Source organism: Oryx dammah, unplaced genomic scaffold (assembly GCF_014754425.2).
Source record: "Oryx dammah isolate SB20612 unplaced genomic scaffold, SCBI_Odam_1.1 HiC_scaffold_2, whole genome shotgun sequence".
Taxonomy (NCBI): Eukaryota; Metazoa; Chordata; class Mammalia; order Artiodactyla; family Bovidae; genus Oryx; species Oryx dammah.
The window spans coordinates 84,447,646-84,468,463 of NW_024070186.1; the positions used below are offsets into that span (position 1 = coordinate 84,447,646).

The 20,818-nt window shown below is 36.7% G+C and overlaps 1 protein-coding gene across 1 annotated transcript in view; it reads right to left on the reverse strand.

Annotated features, from left to right (window-relative positions):
* The window catches only part of ACAP2 (ArfGAP with coiled-coil, ankyrin repeat and PH domains 2), a 164,805-nt gene that overhangs the window by 74,368 nt on the left and 69,619 nt on the right, over positions 1–20,818 (reverse strand). Inside the window, exons 3-4 of the mRNA XM_040249218.1 lie at positions 18,395–18,514; positions 17,584–17,637 (exon numbers count right to left, since the gene is read on the reverse strand). Coding sequence (XP_040105152.1) covers positions 17,584–17,637; positions 18,395–18,514 — 174 coding nt within the window. The remainder of the gene's footprint in view (positions 1–17,583; positions 17,638–18,394; positions 18,515–20,818) is intronic.

Genomic DNA, 20,818 nt, shown 5'->3' on the forward strand with positions numbered 1-20,818 from the left:
ACCACGATTGAATCTCAAACTAATTACACAGAAAGAAATCAGAGCAAAAAATATTCCATTTACATATAAGTCTGGAAAATGCAAACTGATCAATAATGACAGCCAGCAGTGACTAACAAGGAATAAGGACATGGCAAATTAAAAAGGAGGAACTATAAAATGGCACAAGAAAATTTTTGAGGTGTAATTGTTATGTTCATTAAATTAAATGAGGTGACAATTTTATGGCAGTAATACATATGTCAACATTTATCAAATTGTACACTTTAATATACAGTTATGTCAATTACTCCCCAGTTTATTTTATATATATATATATATATATATTTGAAGAGAAAGAAATAGAATCTGTTATTACTGTTGCTTTAAAATAATAAAACATAACTATCTAAATTTTCCAAAATATAACATTTAGCTAGTTTATATACATTTGGATAGAATGAGAAGTTTTCAGGCAAATGTCAATAATCTAGCCGACATATTTTTAACATCTCCATTAGAATGAAAAGGATGTTGCAATGCAAGGGCAACTGAGTAAAACTCGTTTTCTACTTACAAATTTTAAGCCATTCAGCTATCTAACAGCTAACTGCCCACCCCGCCCCCACAAAACGTCGCATAGAGCTGCCCCAATTGGGCACTAATCTATACCCCACTAAGTTAGACTTCACAGCATTTCTTTTCATGTGCGAAAAGCAAAAAGCTTTAAGACTTTGTCTTGTCAATGTCCCTGGAAATTAGGTGACAAGGAAGTATACAAGATTCTTCCCTAAAATTTTGCCCTTTACTTCATTTCCCCATTTTCCTTGTGTACAGTTCTACTATCCTGACTAGTTGAGGGTTCTGATCCAGATCTTACCCACAGTACTCAGCAACCACCAAAAACCTTATCTGGACTTTAAACCAAAAACAAAATTTGTTTCATCCTCAGAATCAAGTACATCTCAGGGCTTCTCTTCCAGGTCTACACCACAAAACCTGGGATGGTATAATAAAGTCACAGTGACAGATTCTGGCCAGGGTAGGGGTGAGGGGCTACCAACACAAAAGCTGAGATTCAGTTCCATATTTGGAAATGAATAGCATTATTCCTAGCAACATATGCATGACAAGTAATCAACAGTGTCATCTGATCTGCTAGTTATAAAAAGATCTTACTAAAGTGTATAAATATCATGACTGCTTAAAACCAATGGCTTACACTCAAGTTTTTCCCCATTCATGTCTGTACTAAGATAAAGCAACACTATCTCTGCGATGTTCAGGAAAGGACGAAAGCTGAAATACACTACACAGATGGCTGGCACTCTAGGAAGTTTAGCACAACACAAGAATAGGCTACACATCCATAGATAGCTTTGAACTAGTTCCAATTCTTACCATTTAGGTCCCCTTGGCCGAGAATAAAATTTTGCAAAGTCTTCATGATCCATTTAAATATTACTGAGCTAACACAGCAGTCTCTTCTGATGATTCCGCGTGACATAATCATTCCTGTCCTTTCCAGAATCTATAGGCACAGGGGTTTGGCTGTTGACATTGTGGATTCGCTGAATCTTTAAAAGTCTCATCAGGTCTGCTTATTTCAGGCCTATAATAATCAAGACGACTCTTCTTTGTTTTATCAGAAATCGGTCCCAAATATGCAAGTGAATATCTATTATGTGTTACTGTTTTTCTACATTCTCTGCCTGTCCTAACTTATTCATTTATTAATATTTAACCTCTTCTTTCTCCCTTTCTTCATTTCTCTAATGCAATGGTTTGTCACCGGCTGGGTATGAATCAAACTCATTTGCAAAGCTAACAGAAAATACAAAGATTCAAGCTTGTTAAAGAAAGATAGAACTCTTCCGAATTTTTTAACAAATTCACTAGGTGACTGTGTTACTCAAAGTGAAAGTGAAAGTCACTCAGTCGTGTCTAACTCTTTGTGACCCCATGGACTATAAAGTTCATGGAATTCTCCTGACCGGAATACTGGAGTGGGTAGCCTATCCCTTCTCCAGGGGAACTTCCCGACCCAAGAATCGAACCAGGGTCTCCTGCATTGCAGGCAGATTCTTTATCAACTGAGCTATCAGGCAAGATTGAGACAAACTGTTCTGACCAGGGGTTCTCAAATGGTTGCACAGTATCATAACCTGGGGAACTTTTAAATACTCTGAGATAATTCTAAAAACTGGTAAGACTCAGAAATATATTTTTAAAGTTCCCCAGATGTGAACCAGCATTATCCACATCACTTGAGTACTTGTCAGAAATGAAGAATCTTCAGAACCACCCTAGACTTACATTATCAGAAACCTGCCTTTACCAAGATGTCCAAATGCTTGTTTGGGGGAAGCAACACACTGTTTCTCAAATTGGGCTGCACACTGGGATGACATGTGGTGAGGAGCTTTAAAGATTATGGATCGCTGGTTCTTACTCCCCAGGAGTGGATCTTAACTTGTCTGGATTGTAACCCACTAGCGCTCCACTGAGAAGAATTCATCAAGGTAGCTAAATCACTAAATTACTTTCACTAGAGCAGAAAAGGGCCTCTCTTCAGTGGATGTCACGATAGATACAGTCCTCTGAAGTGGACAAAAACAGTCTTGAGAGCAAATGTTACATTTTTTCTGTAGCGCTAGACAGCATTTTAGGCTTGTGGGCCAGGTAGTCTCTGTCACAACTACTCATCTCTGCCACTGTGTGAAGATAACCATAGACAATACAAAAACAAATGAATATGGCTATGATCCTACAAAAATTTATATGAAAAAAGCAGAGGGGCAACAGGCTAGACTTGGCCTGCAAGCCATAGTTTGCCAACCCGTGCTCTAGAAAAGTGGTTCACAAACTTTAGAGTACATCAGAATCACCTGCAAGGCTTGCTCAAACACATACTGGTGGCTTCCAGCTTCAGAGTTTCTGATTTAGTAGATCTGAATGGACTCTAAGAAGCTACCATTCTAATAAGTCCTTAGGTATTGCTGATGCTGCTGGTCTAGGCACCACAATTTGAGAATTATAGGCAAACACGTTACAAAATTCTCTTCTTCAACCACAATGTATTTGTATATGAAAAAGGTATTAAATAAAACAATGGCAGGAGTAAATTGTACAAGACTTCAACACAAAATATCCATTTTATACAGAAAGATTTGTACTCTTTAAACTTCTGCAAACACAAAATAAGAAACAAAGTTCTTTTATGATATTAGTTATAACTATATCAGATTAAGAAGCTGCTTAAAAGGTTACTCAATTAACAGCTAGAGCTACAGCCAGAATGCCTCATAAAATTGCAAAATTGCATAATACACCAACCTGCAAGGAAAATGTCAGAACTTTGCAATTTCCAAAGAAGCAAAGGAAACAGAAAATGTGCCACATTCAAATAACAGAATTAACAGATGCATTTGACGGCAAGCCAGGTAAACACAGTATTAATCACTAACCAGAAGACAATGGTATCAAAGTTTTCACTGCTGTGTGACAATTCTACATGTTAATAATTCTTATTCAAATTAACAACAGTTAAAATTTCTGAGTTTAAGACTATCTTGGAAGACGCTGATTGCTTTCTAAGTACCAAAACAAATTCCTAGGGATGAAATGCTCAAATGCCAAAAGAAAACTTTAAAACAAAGAAGATGAATTTGGAAGCACTGTAATTTTGCATACTGATAATGCGGTCACTAAGACAGCAGGATGTAAATTTACATTAAGAATCCATTTAGAAAGTTGTGAAGATCGACTAGTGTATTATTTCACAAAGGATCTCATATATGTAAAAGGCTCCATGTAGATATAAATTCCAAATTAAATTTCATGAAGACGATGCATGAATCTAGGCAAAACATTCAAAACATTCCATTCATCTTCAGCTTTTTGTATAGACATGAGACAATAATATCAACTCTCTGGGGACTTCCCTGGCGATCCAGTGATTAAGACTTCCTGCTTCCAATGCAGGGGGCACGCGTTTGATCCCTGGTCAGGGAACTAAGATCCCATATGCTGTGCAGTACAGCTTCCCCCCAAACCCCACCCAGAATACTAGCTGTCCAAAGGGAGAATTTTGCCTGGGTTTATGATTTAAAAGTAGAATTCAAGAAATTTAGGAGGAACAACTTTCAACTTGCAGATTTGCTTAGTGCTAGTTATTACTGGAGAAGGCAATAGCACCCCACTCTAGTACTCTTGCCTGGAAAATCCCATGGACGGAGGAGCCTGGTAGGCTGCAGTCCATGGGGTCGCTAAGAGTCGGGCATGACTGAGCAACTTCACTTTCGCTTTTCACTTCCATGCACTGGAGAAGGAAATGGCAACCCACTCCAGTGTTCTTGCCTGGAGAATCCCAGAGACAGTGGGCCCCCATCTATGGGGTCGCACAGAGTCAGACACAACTGAAGCGACTTAGCAGCAGCAGCAGTTATTGACTTTAAAAGGTGGCTTACTTATCTGGTGTTCTATATTCTGATGGATGATCTTATTTCAAGCAATTCCTTGATATTTTTGATAACTAACATGTACCAACAATCTTTATGGACTCAAAGTGTTGTAAACAAGAGGCTGAGAATGAGTCATTAGGGACTTTCAGTGCTATAATCTGAATCCACAAAGAGAATTATTAAAATGTGTAAATGGGTTTCATAGGTAAAGCAACTTCTCCATTTACCTGCAGGAAAGCTCTGTCATTATTTCATTCAAAATCCATTCAACTTAATCCCCAAAATACATGACACTACATGTGTCAATGAAAGAAAAAAAAGAGCAATCCCACTGAATGAATGATTGTTCCTTTAAGGGATAATTTAAAGTGATGAAATTATTTAAATTCCACTTACAAGTGATAAAACAATTCCTATCAATCAGGTGCAAAGGGTAATGTTCATCTGCCTTTCATTAGTATGTCTACCTATGCAGACAAAGTCCTCATCAATGAAAATGGCCAAGAACCTGAAAAGATCATTAATTTTTAACTCTTGATCAGGAACTGCTTGAAACTATTTCACACATAAGACCTTATTTTTTTTTTTTAAAGGTACATTCAGGGAAGCCAGCTCAAGTTTCTCATTAAAATATTTTTTAAATATATGGAAATACATTCAATACATAATATCTCTCCTAACACTTTAAGTTTTATTTTAACATAATTCTATAAAAAATAAATTATTTACTAAATAGCTATTAACATAAGCTCATAAATAAGAAATAAATATTTTTCACCAACACTCAGACAGGACATGAAACCTCGTGTCCCCCAGCAGTCCTCTCCAGTGTCTCATACAAACACAACCATCCTTTTCTACTTCTGCCATGAGATGAGAACAGAAACACCAAACTACTACATTCTCACCACCTAAAACCATCTTTTGAGCAAATGAGTAGACAGGTGCAATATGGAAAGCCAAACTCACACGCAAAAAAAAACAAAAACAAAAACAGAAAGGGTCACATGTTTTTATGGAATTTTATGCAACAATTCAACTTTAAAATTTCATTTGACAAGTAATCAAATCAATAGTCTAAGCTCCTTATACCAACAGCAGATTAGAATTCAAAAGAGTCATCAGTAATGTTACATAAACAGAGCTCCAGAAAAACAACCAGTAGTCAAATCAACTCTAGCATGTACTACAATATATATGACCTGCTTTGGAAAAGTCATGAGTTGGCATCTTATAAAAAATACATGAGTTAAACAGCAACTCTAGGAAATTCTCATTCTATAAAGAATAAGGAACAATATTATCCATTTTTACAGAGAAAATAAATCACAAAAGAATCCAAATAATTTATTTTTAAATGACTGGATAATCTAGGCCCAATCTATGTTTAATTTTACTTGGCTAAAAACACAAATGGTTACATTATTTGAAACATTCATTTAAGCCCACAAAGTTATTCATAAATCTCTATAACATCCAGCCTTTTATCCTGATACAAACTGATACACCAAGACTTAAGTGTTATGAGCTTGGCTGTAAAATGTAAAGCAGATGCCAGTTTTATTACCTTTTAGAAAGCAGTTTGTCTTACTCTATAAAGCCTCCTTTCTCCTGTAATGCTATCTAATTAAAATTTCAGTGAACAGAATACTACTAAAATAAAGCATTTTATACAACTAGGCTTTTCCCACATTTTTAACAAATAGCTGAGATCACATTTAAATCTTATAATAATTAACACTTTGTAATTTTAGAATTTTTATAATTAAAGGTCATCTAGTGAAGCCCCTTTATTACACAGTGGTAGAATGTAAAGCTAAGAAAAATTGAATGACTTCCCCAGGATAAAAATTACACAAGTACCAAGGAGACAACAGTAAACAAGATATGTGTCATCCCTATCTTTATCTAGTTGAAGTGAAATATACAGCATTATGATGGGGTCAAAAGCTTTTGCCACAAATACAAAAATTCTGATTCAATATACAGAGGTCACTCCTACTGAAAACATTAAAAGTATCTGTTAACAAGAAACAAACAGGCCAGAGAGCACAGCAACTATAAAAAGAAAGAAAAAAGTAAACGAAAATCTCACAATTTCATACCTACAGCTATTAGCAGAAAATTTCTGAGATGCTTTAAAAAGGAATATGGGAATAAAATTAGAAAGACACTAGACATTTGAGTGCAGTATGAGACAGAGTGTTCTCTATATACATATACATTCATATAAAGTGAAGGTGAAGTCGCTCGGTCGTGTCCGACTCTTTGCGACCCCGTGGACTGTAACCTACTAGGCTTCTCCGTCCATGGGATTCTCCAGGCAAGAATACTGGAGTGAATTGCCATTTCCTTCTCCAGGGGATCTTCCCGACCCAGGGATCAAACCTGGGTCTCCCGCATTGGAGGCAGATGCTTTAACCTCTGAGCCACCAGGGAAGCCCACTCAAGTTCACCTCTATAGCTTTTAGACCTCTAGGCCAACAGACGAACAGTTTACAAATTATCTTTCTACAGCAACATGAATTACAGTCAAAACAGAGATCTGAAGTTTTCAAGTACATAAAACAATAAAAGAAAAGAATATTAAATATTTTATCTCTTTGAGCACTGAATTGTCATCAATTTAATACATCTTTATCCATTTAATTACTTAAAAATAAAACAAGGGTTATCATAATCTCAGTCTCCTCAACCCTGCCATGAGTAACTCCTTCCTACCAAGGTCTTCTGAGTAGCAGCAGAAGAGATAAATATAACAGTCATGAAACTTAGAACAGACAATAAAGTAAGTATATACATTTAAGGATAAGATCATACACATATATATGGTGTGTGTATGTGTCTTTTAATGTGGCACATAAAAGATGGTAAATTGATAGAATGCAATCATATGGTGGTCAAGGAAGGCTTCTCATAGAGGAAGTGACCTATTAAAGTGAGAGAGACCTACAGAAAGAGAAGGAATGTAGATGTGAAGGGAGGATGTTCTGCACAGAACAGATACCAAGTACAAAGGTCCTAAGGTGAGAATCACATTGGCATGTTCAAAGAACAACAAAGGAAGGGGTTACAACCAGGCAGAGTAGAGATGAGATCAGGAAGTTACCAGCAGGAGCCTCATCATACAGGGCTTGGTTAGGATTTTATTCTGAGTATAATAAGGAGCCAGAGCAGCCAAGTAGTATGAATTAATTTGTATTTTTAAAAGTTCATTCTGGCTGCTGTATACAGAATGCATTGTAAAAGGGCAAGAAGAGAAGCAGAGATACAAGTCATATAATCTTAAACAAAAGGTGGGAGCCGTTTATAGTTTAGACTTGGAGGTGACAAAGGACCTGGGGTGTATTTTGTTAATGGGTGCAATACAGAGTGAAAGGAGAAAAAGAAAAGTCACAGAAGAAGGTTTCAAGGATAAAAATTGTTAAGATTGTGTAATGATACACCTATTAAAAATGTTTTCAAAATTATAGTCTTTGTGGTTGGTGTGCCAACTGTTTACTGGCTTTCACCACTATATCACCCTTCCATAATCGTCTCCTCTGTGAGGACAGGAGCTAGAAATCTGTAAAGTATATTTCCCAAACTCCCTGCAAGCTAAGAGGTCAGGTTCTACAAATGGGATCTGATGTTAGATTAAGAGGCAGGAGATAAAGAGAAGCCACTTTTCTCTCTGCTTTCTGTTCTGACACAGCCATTAGTGAGCAACTGAGCTACTCCAACTTTCAGCAGCATCAGGGACCAATCCAGGAGTGTCAGCAACAAGCAGGGGAGCTTTGACTTCTTGGCTTGGGAACGATACAGTGCAGCACTTAGGGGCTCTGGTGTCACGTCTACCCTGAGTCCTGCAGCCCTAAGGACAATAGCTCCTTCCCATGATGAATAATCTCTAGGTGGCATCATTGTGGCTTTTTTCCTTCTTCCAACTCTCTGAATACTTTGTAACTAAATCAATGTATAAAAATCTTTCTATAAGTAACACCATATGTTAAAAAAAAAAGAAACAAAGAAAGAAATACCATATGTGGTTTCTATTTTCCCAAATGGATACCAACCAATATAGTAAAGGAAGAAGTATCACCCCAGGAACTGGTTGCACAGTTTCTGTTACTCATCACAATACCCTTTTACATATTGTTACTGCAAATTCTACTATTCCCCTTTTATAGAACAGTAAACTTAAAAATGAAAAGTGATTTTAAAAATTGACCAAAACTATACAGCTCATAACAGTGAAGCCTAAACTCAAAGGTGTTTCTATCTAAATTCTATGTTCCTTTTACAATGTTAAATATCAAGAAACATTGATTGCTTTTAATTTTAGAAAAGCAGGGGGAAAAAACACACTATTGGAATCAGTTCAGGAAACTAGTTGCATATTAACAGCACTAGCACTAAAAAGACTAATAATCTCTATTGTCTTGAAGCAAACTATACTTTTAGCCCTGGCTTCAAACAAACCTCATTTTTAAGGATTTAATTTACTCTAACAGGATAATTTATAAAATACTCTGAACTTAAGATTTCTTGACAGACAGACTTCAACATACATTTAAACTACTTCCTTGCCAAAAGTTTATCTTAATCATAACTTTTCACATATAAAACTATAAAAAGAGCAAGACAGTCTTATAAAAAGCAATAATATAAGACTTACTAATTTAAAGAAAATATCAAGAATAGGACTATTACAAAGGATATTTTATTACAAAAAAAACTTAATTTAATATGTTATTAAAATCAGTAACTTTGAAAAAATTTTGATTCTCATTATATTACACTGTTTAAGGAGTCTGAATCCAAAAGATCCCTTGAATTAAAAGAAATCAAATATACCATACACTAGCATCCAAATTCAACAGAAGGCAAAAAGAAAACTAATAAGGGGTCATTAGAAACAAGTTGGTGCAAAATGTTAGCACTAAAATCATAAAACTCTTGGAGAAAAAACAAAGGGATAAATCTGAATGATCTAGGATTTAGCAATGGATTCTTGGATATGACCCCAAAAGTAAGAGGAACAGAAGGAAAAAAAAAAGATAAATTGGATTTCATCAAAATTAAAACTTCTAGAGAGTGGCCAAGATGGCAGAATAGAACCATAAGATGACCTCCTCTCACATGCTCACCAAACTCACAACAATCTGCAGACCAACCATTGTTGAAAAAAAACTGAAACCTACCAGGGAAGAGTCTCTCCAACTAAAGACATAAAGACAAAACCACAATGAGACTGGCAGTAGGGGTGTGCCTGTGATATGATCAAATCTCATACCCCCCCAAAGTAAGCAACCCATAAACTAGAGTACAATTAGATTACAGACATTCTCCTACAAGAGTGAGAATGCTGAGCCCCACATCAAGCCCCCCAGCATGGGGGTCTGGCATTAGGAGGAAGAGACCCCAGAACATTTGGCTTTGGAAGCCAGTGGAGCTTGACTGCAAAAAAGCTCCAAAGGACTGGGAGAAATAGAGACTTCACTCTTAAAGAGTGCACACAAAATTTCAGGTGCATTGGAACCTAGGGCAAAAGCAGTAACTGGATAGTAGCCTGGGTCGAATCCACTGCTGATCTTTGGAGTGTCTTCTGGCGAGACAGGGGGTGGATGTGGCCCATCCTGGGGACACAAACACTGCTGGTGAACGTACTGGAAAACACTGACCTGTGGGGCCTCTCCCACAGCCTGATATTTTGGCACAAAGGCCCAACCCCACCTAAAAGCCTGTAGTCTCCAGTGTTGGGACACCTCAGGCCAAACAAAAAACTGAGTGGGAACACATTCCCACTGATCAGCTGACAGGCTACTTCAAGATTTCCTGAGCACAGCAGCCTCCAGAAACACCACTAGAAAGGCCCTGCCCACCAGAGGACCAATACCCAGCCCCACCATCAGATGGTAAACACTGGCCTCTCCTGCCAGGAAGACTCCAAAGCCTATAGACCAGCCTTACCCACCAGGGGGCAGACACTAGAAGCAAAAAAATTACAGTCCTGCAGTGTGCAAGCCAAATTCACAAACACAAGCCAGACATTACCCTGGAATTACTTGGCCCCTAGTCCCTTGTGACAAGAGGGGATTGCATTGCTGGGACACACTGGATATCTCCTTCGGAGGGTCACTTTTCCAAGGTCAAGAAACCCAACGAACATACAACAAACATAAAAATACAAACAGCAATTTAGACAAAATGAGGCAACCCACTCTAATATTCCTGCTTAGAAATCACTGCCCCTGAAGAGAAAAAAAGAATGAAAAGAAATGAGGATTTTGGCCTTGGAAGCCAGCGGAGCTTGACTGCAAAACCTCCACAGGATTGGAAGAAATAAGAGACTTCACTCTTTTAAAGAGTGCACACAAAATCCCAGTTTAAGAGACTTCTGGGACAAGTGTGATATTTGCATTACAGGGGTACCAAAGGAGTAGAGAAAGTTTTGAGAACATATTAGAAGAGGTACTAGCTGCAACTTTCTTAATCTGGGGAAGGAAAGAGTCACCCAAGCACAGGAAGTGCAGAGACTCATACAGGATTAGCCCAGAGAGGCATTCACTAAAACACACTGTAATCAAAATGACAGATATTAAAGATAAGAGAGTATTTGAAATTGGAGCCTATTATACAGAGTGAAGTAAGCCAGAAAGAAAAACACCAATACAGTATACTAACGCATATAAATGGCATTTAGAAAGATGGTAGTGATAACTGTATGCGAGACAGCAAAAGAGACACAGATGTATACAACAGTCTTATGGACTCTGTGGGAGAGGGCGAGGGTGGGATGATTTGGGAGAACGGCATTGAAACATGTATAATATCATATGTGAAACGAATCGCCAGTCCAGGTTCGATGAAAGATACAGGATACTCAGGGCGGGTGCACTGGGATGACCCAGAGGGATGGTACGGGGAGAGAGTTGGGAAGGGGGTTCAGGATGGGGAACATGTGGTGGATTCATGTTGATGTGTGGCAAAACCAATACAATATTGTAAAAAATAAAATAAAAGCAACGAGGAAAAGGCAACAAATAACATACAAGGGAATTCCCATAAGGCTATCAGCTAATTTTTCAGCAAAACTCAACCCACCAGAAGAGAATGATATGATATATTTAAAGCGATGAAAGAAAAGAACATACAACCAAGAATACTCTACCTAGTAAGACTTTCACTGAGATTTTATGGAGAAGTCAAAAACTTTACAGACAAGCCAAAGCTAAAAGAATTTAGCACCATCAAAGCAGCTTTACAACAAATGCTAAAGGAACTTCCCTAGGCAGAAAAGAAAAGGCCACAACTAGGAACAAGAAAATTACAAAACGGAAAAGCTCACTGCTAAAGGCAAACACACACAAAAGGTAGGAAACAATCGAAAAACAAAGCTAATAGTAAGGTTAAAGGACAAAAGTAGTAAAAATCATTTGTATCCACAATAAGCAGTTACGGGATACACAAAACAATCTGATACAAAATATAATACCCAAAACAGTGATTATGAGGGGAGGCGAGTAGAAATGAAGGTTATCTAAAATGTGTTTGAAATTAAAAGGTCAGCAATTTAAAACAAGCACATACAAATATAGACTCCTGTATAAAAATCTCATGGTAACAACAAAACAATAATCTGTAATAGATATACACACAAAGATGAAAAAAGAATCTAAATATAACACAAAAGAGAGTCATCAAACTACAAGAAAGAGAACAAAAAAGAAAATAGGAAGAAAGACTTACCAAAAAAAAATCCAAAAAAATTAAGAAAATGGCAACAGGAACATACATATTGGTTATCATCACCTTAAATGTAAATGAAATAAATGCTCCTACCAAAAGACAGAGACTGGCTGAATAAATACCAAAATAAGGCCTGTATATCTGCTGTCTATAAGAGACTCACTTCAGATCTAGAGACACATATGGACTGGCAGTAAGTGGATGGAAAAAAGGTATTCCATACAACTAGAAATCAAAAGAAAAGTTGGAATAGTAATACTTGTGTCACACAAAATATACTGTCAAATAAAGACAAGAGACAGAGAAGGACACTACAAGATGATTAAGGGATCAACTCAAAAAGAAGGTAGCACAGTTTTAAATATATAGGTACCCACCATAGGAGCCCCTCAATATATAAGCCAAATGTAAAAAGACATAAAAGGAGAAACTGATATTAATACAATAAAGCGGTAGACATTAGCATCCCACTTACATCAATGGATAGATTAATCAGACAGAAAATCAATAAGGAAACATGAGACTTAAATGATACATTAGGCCAGATGGACATAATTGACATTTATAGAGCATTCCATCCAAAAGCTGTGGGACACACATTCTTTTCAAGTGTACATGAACAGTCTCCAGAACAGATCACATGCTAGGACATATAGCAAGCCTCAGTGAATTTAAGAAAACTGAAATTAAATCAAATATTGATATCTTTTCCAACTACAAGGCTACAGACAGATGGAAGCTAAACAATATGCTACTAAGCAACCAGTGCATCACTGAAGAAATCAAAGAGGAAATTTTTAAATCTCTAAAGACTAATGCCTGAAAGAGTAAAATTACTATCCAAAACCTATGGCATACAGCAGAAGCAGTTCTAAGAGGGAAGGCCATAGCAATACAAGTTTACCTAAGGAAACAAGAAAAGTCTCAAACAACTTAACCTTACATAAGAAGCAACTAGAGAAAGAACAACAATCAAAACTCAATGTTAGTGAAAGAAAATAAATCACAAAGATCAGAGCAGAAATAAATGAAACAGAGACTTCAAAAACAACAGAAAGATCAATGAAACCAAAACTTGGTTCTTTGAAAAGAAAACTAACTCAACAATGAAAAGTTGAAAGCATTTCCGCTAAGATCAAGAGTAAGGATACCCATTCTCACCACTTATACTCAACAGTTTTGGAAGTCCTTGCCAAGGCAATTAGAGAAGAAAAGGAAATAAAAGCAATCCAGATTGGAAGAGAAGTAAACCTGTCACTGTTGCAAATATTTCTACGTCAACCTTTAGACGGTCTCAGCAAGAATAAACGGGAGAGAACCAAATAAAGACAATCAGAAATGAAAATGGGGAAGTTATGACCACCACCACAGAAATACAGAAGATCATAGGGAGAATACTACAAGCAACTATACACCAATTAAAAAGGACAACTAGAAGAACTGGACAAATTCTTAGAAAGGTACACTCTCATAAGACTGAACCGAGAGGAAACAGAATATACGAACAGGTCAACTACCAGTACATAATCTGAATCAGTAATTTAAAAATTCCCAACAAATAAAAGCCAAGGACAAGATGGTTTCTAAGGTGAATTCCACTAAACATTTAGAGAAGAGTTAATACCTATCCTTCTGAAACTATTCCAAGAAACTGCAAGGTAAGGAACACTCCCAGACTCATTCTATGAGGCCACCAACACCCTGATACCAAAATCAGAAAAAGATATCAAAAAAGAAAATTATAGGCCAGTATCACCGATGAACACAATGTAAAAATCCTCAACAAAATATGAATCCAAACTGAATCCAACAATACATTAAAAGGATGATATACCATGATCAAGTGGGATTTATTCCAAGATGTAAGGACTTTTCAGTATCTGCAAATTAATGAATGTGATAACATCACATTAACAAATTGAAGAATAAAAACCATATGATCATCTCAACCAATGCAGAAAAAGCTTTTGATAAAATTCAATATCCATTTATAATAAAAACTAGTCCAAAAATAGGCATAGAGGGAACATACCTCAACATAATAAAGGTGATATATGACAAGTCCACAGCTAACATCATACTCAATGATGAAAAGATGAAAGCATTTTCTGTAAGATAATGAAGAAGACAAAGGATGCCCATTCTCACCACTTTTATTCAGCATAGTTTTGGAAGTCCCAGACACAGCAATTAAAGAAAAGGAAATAAAAGGAATCCTACCTGGAAAAGAAGAAGTGAAACTGTCACTGTCTGCACATGGCATTTCTATGCTCTACACAGGAAATCTTAAAGATGCTACCAGAAAACTTACTAGAGCTCATGAATGAATTTAGTAAAGTTAAAAGATACAAAATTAACGTACGGAAATTCACTGCATTTCTGTACACTAAAGGAGATCAGCCCTGGGTGTTCTTTGGAAGGAATGATGCTAAAGCTGAAACTCCAGTACTTTGGCCACCTCATGCGCAGAGTTGACTCATTGGAAAAGACTCTGATGCTGGGAGGGATTGGGGGCAGGAAGAAAAGGGGACAACAGAGGATGAGATGGCTGGATGGCATCACTGACTCGATGGGCATGAATCTGAGTGAACCCCAGGAGGTGGTGATGGACTGAGGGAGGCCTGGCGTGCTGCGATTCGTGGGGTCGCAAAGAGTCGGACACGACTGAGTGACTAAACTGAACAACCAAATATCAGAAAGAGAAATTAAGGAAACAACCCCATTTACTATTACATCAAAAAGAATGAAATATCTGGGAATAAACCCACCTAAAGAGGCAAAATGAAAAGACAACCTACAGAATGGAAGAAAATATTTGCAAACATTACAACTGACAAGGCATTAATTTTCAAAATATACAAACAGCTCACAAAGCTAAGAATCAAAAAAAGAAATACCCCAATCAATAATGGGCTGAAGACCTAAACAGATATTTCTCCAAAGATGGCCAACAGGCACATGAAAATATTTTCAACATCACTAATTATTAGAGGAATGCAAATCAAAACCACAACATCTCAGTAACACCTCACATCACTCAAAATGGCTATCATCAAAAAAATCCAAAAACAATAAACGCTGGGGAGAGTGTGGAGGGAAGGGAACCCTCATACACTATTGGTGGGAATGTAAACTGGTGCAGCTACTATGGAGAAGTATGGAGGTGCCTTAAAAAACTAAAAACAGATTTGCCATATAACCCAGCAATCCCCTTCCTGAGCATATATCCAGAGAAAACTCTAATTTGAAAAGATACAAGCACCCCAATGTTCATAGCAGTAGTATTTACAGTAGCCAAGACATGGAAACAACCTAAATGTCCCTCAACAGAGAAATGAATAAAGAAGATGTGGTGTGTAGGTACACACACACACACACACACACACACACACACACATAACTACTCATAATACCAGAATACTCCTCAGCCACTAAAAAGAATGAAATATAGAAACATGGATAGACCTAGAAATTACCAAGTGAAGTAAGACAGAGAAAGACAAATATCATATGATATCACTTATATGCAGAATCTTGGAAAAAAAACTGATATAAATGAACAAATTTATTTACAAAACATAAACAGACTCACAGACACAAAACAAACTTCGGGTTACCAAAGGGGATAGTTGGCAGGGGGGTGGGGGTGGGGGGGTAGTTGAAGATAAATTAGGAGTTTGGGATTACCATATATACCTTATTACATATAAAACTGGAGCAGGAAATGGCAACCCATTCCAATAGTCTTGCCTGGACAATTCCATGGACAGAAGAACCTGGTGGGCTACGGTCCATGGGTTCACAAAGAGTTGGATACGACTGAGTGACTAACACATATAAAATAGCTAAATAACAAGGACCTACTGTATAGCACAGAGAACCATATTCAATACCTTGTAATAACCTATAATAGAAAAAAAATCTGAAAAAGAATATATATATATGTATAACTGAATCACTTTGCTATATATACACTTGAAATATATATATATATACACTAACATAACACTGTGAACTCACTATACTTCAATAAAACAGTTAAAACTTTAATGTATCAAAGGACATTTATCAAGAAAGTAAAAAAACAACTTACAGAAAAGGAAAAATTATTTACATATCATACATCTGATAAGGGTTTAATATCCAGAATATATAAAAAATTCAATTTAAACAAATTTTTAAATGGGCTTATTATTTAAGTGGACAACAATGGTACCAATGACAGACGAAAATATACAAATGGTCATAAACAGATGAAAAGATGCTTAACCACATTAGTCAAACAAGAAATGTAAATCAAAGCTACAATAAGATACCAATTCACACCTACTACAATGGCTATAACAAAATGGAAGGAAGGAAGGAAGATAGGTAGGTAGGTAGGTAGATAGATAACAAGTGTTGACCCAGATGTTAAAACTGGAACACTCATACATTACTAGTAGTGATGTAAATGGGAATGTAAAATGTTGTAGCCTCTGTGGAAATCAGTTTGATGGTTTCTCAAAAAGATAAACATAGAATTACTTATGACCCAGCAATTCTACACCTAGATACATAACCAAAAGAACTGACAGCAGAAACTGAAGAAGATGCTTTTGCATGAGAATTTTGGAATAAATAAAATTTGAACCACAATTAAAATAAATATTATCAGATCAATTCATCCTTAATATGTTATCCCCCCAAAAAAACCAAGAAAATCAAATTAACTAAAAACCAGAAAGTAGCAGAATTTACAAAGAATATAAGTATTGATATTCCCCTCTTACAGAGTTAAATTTTGAAACACTGAATAATTATATGAGTCATACATATTAGATTTTTTAAAAATTATAAAAAATATATAGCTTACAAAGTACCGTATTTTCAGTAAACTTTTACAAAATGTATAAAGGCATTTCATCACATTCCAAAAGTAATATATATCCCTCATTCTTAAAGATCTGTCCTCATCTTAAAGATCTGTCCTCATATCTTAAAGACACACATAAATAGCTCAAAGAATATAATAGTCTTTCATATTAGCAACTTATTAGACAAAGGGAATACATTTGTAATTAAAAGAAATAGCCAAATTTAGAATGATGACTTGTACATCTGTCTTTCTTCTTGAAATAACTGCTTAAAAATTTACAAAGGCACCACTTAAAGAGAAAAAAATAACTTTTATGAGTGTGCACTTCATTGAAATTTAAGTTCACTATTATAGGATGGGAAATAATACACATGAATAGTTCCATCTTTTCTCTCTCACACACACACGCATTTTAGATCCACCCAACTAAAAAGCTGTTAATAAATCAAAGTCTGTGATTTCCAACTTAAGTAATTCTATAAAATATTGCCACCAAAGAAAAGTAATAAAGCATTACCATGGTCATAATAACCTCTACTTACTAACACTTACTGTGTGAAAATTTATCATTTCTTGAAGACTGTCAGAAAATTTGGTCAAACTTGTCTGAGAAAGAAATCAAAAGAAAACCAAGTTATTTAAGAGCTACTAATATATGCTAGAAAAACGTATTTTCAGCATTTGTGACAGAAAGATCATGTTACAGTGTAAACAGTAACGTTTATTTCTCACTAGGACAATTTCACTACTTCTCAGACATGGTCTGCATAGAAGTCTACAGGTAGTAACATAAAACTCAAGAACAGTCAAAGAATTAAACTGCCTATCAATACTATTATACTAACTAATTGAAATGGCAAAGGTTAAAAGTGAGTGTATCAAGACTGTGTGCATTTAGTTATCTATAGATCACATAATTACCAAATTACACCATTTTTTTTACTAGCTATTATTCCTCATAAAAGAAACATTATAATACCACATAATACAGCAGGGGGTCTAAGCTAACATAGCTAGTTGACCAGAACTTTCCTATGCAGCCCCCCAAATGTACAGTTAGATACTAGTCTTAAGTTAATGTTCTCTGCTTGCACTAATAAACATGATCCTACCCTACCTGCCCAGGTACCCCTCTAGATGCTTCAGCTCACCTAGCAGCAACTATAGTAAAGAGATATTTACACCACAGATCAACCATCACCTTCTAACTGTCCTAGAACACAGAATTATATAAGATAGCACCAATAGGTGATAGCTTTTCCACTTCTGATTTTAAGGACCACCATTATTAATAAGGTGAATAGATATAGTTATTTAATAACATGTTGCATTGATCATTTTAACTAAGTTTAATAGTACTAACCTCAACTACAGCATCATTGCTAGAATACTGTGCCAGGTCTCGAATCCCATTCATGAACTGTTTATTTGCAACACAAAAGGCTTTTCCAGTATCAATCATTGCAATACACAGTTTCACAAGCTGAAAAAGAAACACATTATATTACTGAAAATATTTTTTTAATTAATTGAACAAGTATTATCAATAACCACATGAGTTTGCCGAGTTAAGATTACAGTTCATCAATAAATCAAAATGAAACGAAACGTGTTCTTTTTTTTTCCCCTTTGGCTTACAAAGTAAATCATAAGAGAGCTGTATCAAAAAAAAAAAAAGATGACCTTTCAAGATGTGGAGGGTGTCTTATAACACCAACCACCAATCAAGTTAATTTTTAATTTTATCAAGTTAAATTCAACCCTGTGACTTAACTCCACAAAAATGTATTAAGCATCTCTTGGAAGACGGTAAAGCATCTGCCTGCAATGCGGGAGACCCGGGTTCGATTCCTGGGTCAGGAAGATCCCCTGGAGGAGGAAATGGCAATCCATTCCAGCACTCTTGCCTGGAAAATCCCATGGACGGAGAAGCCTGGTAGGCTGTAGTCCATGGGGTCGCAAAGAGTCGGACACGATTGAGCGACTTCACTTTCACTTTCACTTCAGGCAAAGCAAGCAGTTTGACAAAAGTTTTTTAAAAACACAACTGTGGTATGGTGGAGGAAAGGGAAATAAACTGGTATGGTGGGTGAGTCATGTTGGTCATTTTAGTATCAGACTATCAAAGCAGACGGAGAAGGCAATGGCAAGCCACTCCAATACTCTTGCCTAGAAAATCCCATGGACAGAGGAGCCTAGTAGGCTACAGTCTATGGGGTCGCAAAGAGTCGCACACAACTGAGTGACTTCACTTTCACTTTTACACATTGGAGAAGGAAATGGCAACCCACTCCAGTGTACTTGCCTGGAGAATCCCAGGGATGGGGGAGCCTGGTGGGCTGCCGTCTATAGGGTCACACAGAGTCAGACACGACTGAAGCAACTTAGCAGCATCAGCATCAAAGCAAAATTGATTAATCAACCACATTTCTCCAATGCCTACCATTCTAGGCACTATACTAAATCTTAGAACTGAGCTTCTCTCTCTCTTTCCCCATTCCCTCTTTTTCTCTTTCCCTTTTTTAATCTTTCTCTTTTCTCCTTTCCATTCCTTTTCTTTTTCTAGTCCTTCTTTTTTCTTTATTTCACACAAAACACTTTCTTTAAGCAAACAATATCTTGGGTGAAAGTTAAACATAATAAAGATAAAAGTAGAGCTGATCTAGAAGAAGGAAGGGTAATGACAAAATGGGAAGTAGGGTCACCAAGAAGAGGATAAACAGCTCAGGAAAACTTTAGAAGACAACACAAGGATCTCAGGAGTATAATTTAAAACTGTTACCCTGGAATCTGGATCAACGTTAAGTGAAAAAAATCTCTGTTCTAATCTGTTCTACTAATTCTGTTCTAAGTCTCTGTTGTAATTCTCAAAACTAGGCTCCGACAGTATGTGAATCAAGAACTTCCAGATGTTCAAGCTGGATTTAGAAAAGGCAGAGGAACCAGACATCAAATTGCCAACATCTGCTGGATCATCAAAAAAGCAAGAGAATTCCAGAAAAAAATCTATTTCTGTTTTATTGAACATGTAAAGGCCTTTGACTGTGTGGATCACAACAAACTGGAAAATCCTTCAAGAGACAGGAATACCAGACTGCCTTACCTGCCTTGTGAGAAACCTGTATGCAGGTCAAGAAGCAACAGTGAGAACTGGACATGGAACAACGGACTGGTTCCAAATTGGGAAAGGAGTACGTCAAGGCTGTATATTGTCACCCTGCTTATTTAACTTATATGTAGAGTACACTATGGGAAATGCCAGGCTGGATGAAGCACAAGCTGGAATCAAGATTGCCAGGAGAAATATCAACAGCCTCAGATATGCAGATGACACCACCATTATGGCAGAAAGCAAAGAGGAATTAAAAGAGCCTCCTGATGAAAGTGAAAGAGGAGAGTGAAAAGGCTGGCTTAAAACAGCATTCAAAAAGCTAAGATCATGGCATTTGGTCCCATCACTTCATGGCAAACAGATGGGGAAACAATGGAAACAATGACAGACTTTATTTTCTTGGGCTCCAAAATCACTGCAGATGGTGACTGCAGTCATGAAATTAAAAGGCCCCTGCTCCTTGAAAGAAAAGCTAAGACAAACCTAGAGAGCATATTAAAAAGCAGAGACATTACTTTGCTGACAAAGGTCCATAGAGTCCAAAGCTATGGCTTTTCCAGTAGTCATGTACGGATGCAAGAATTGGACCATAAAGAAGGCTTAGTGACAAAGAGCTGCTGCTTTTCAACTGTGGTGTTGGAGAAGACTTGAAGTCCCTTGGACTGCAAGGAGATC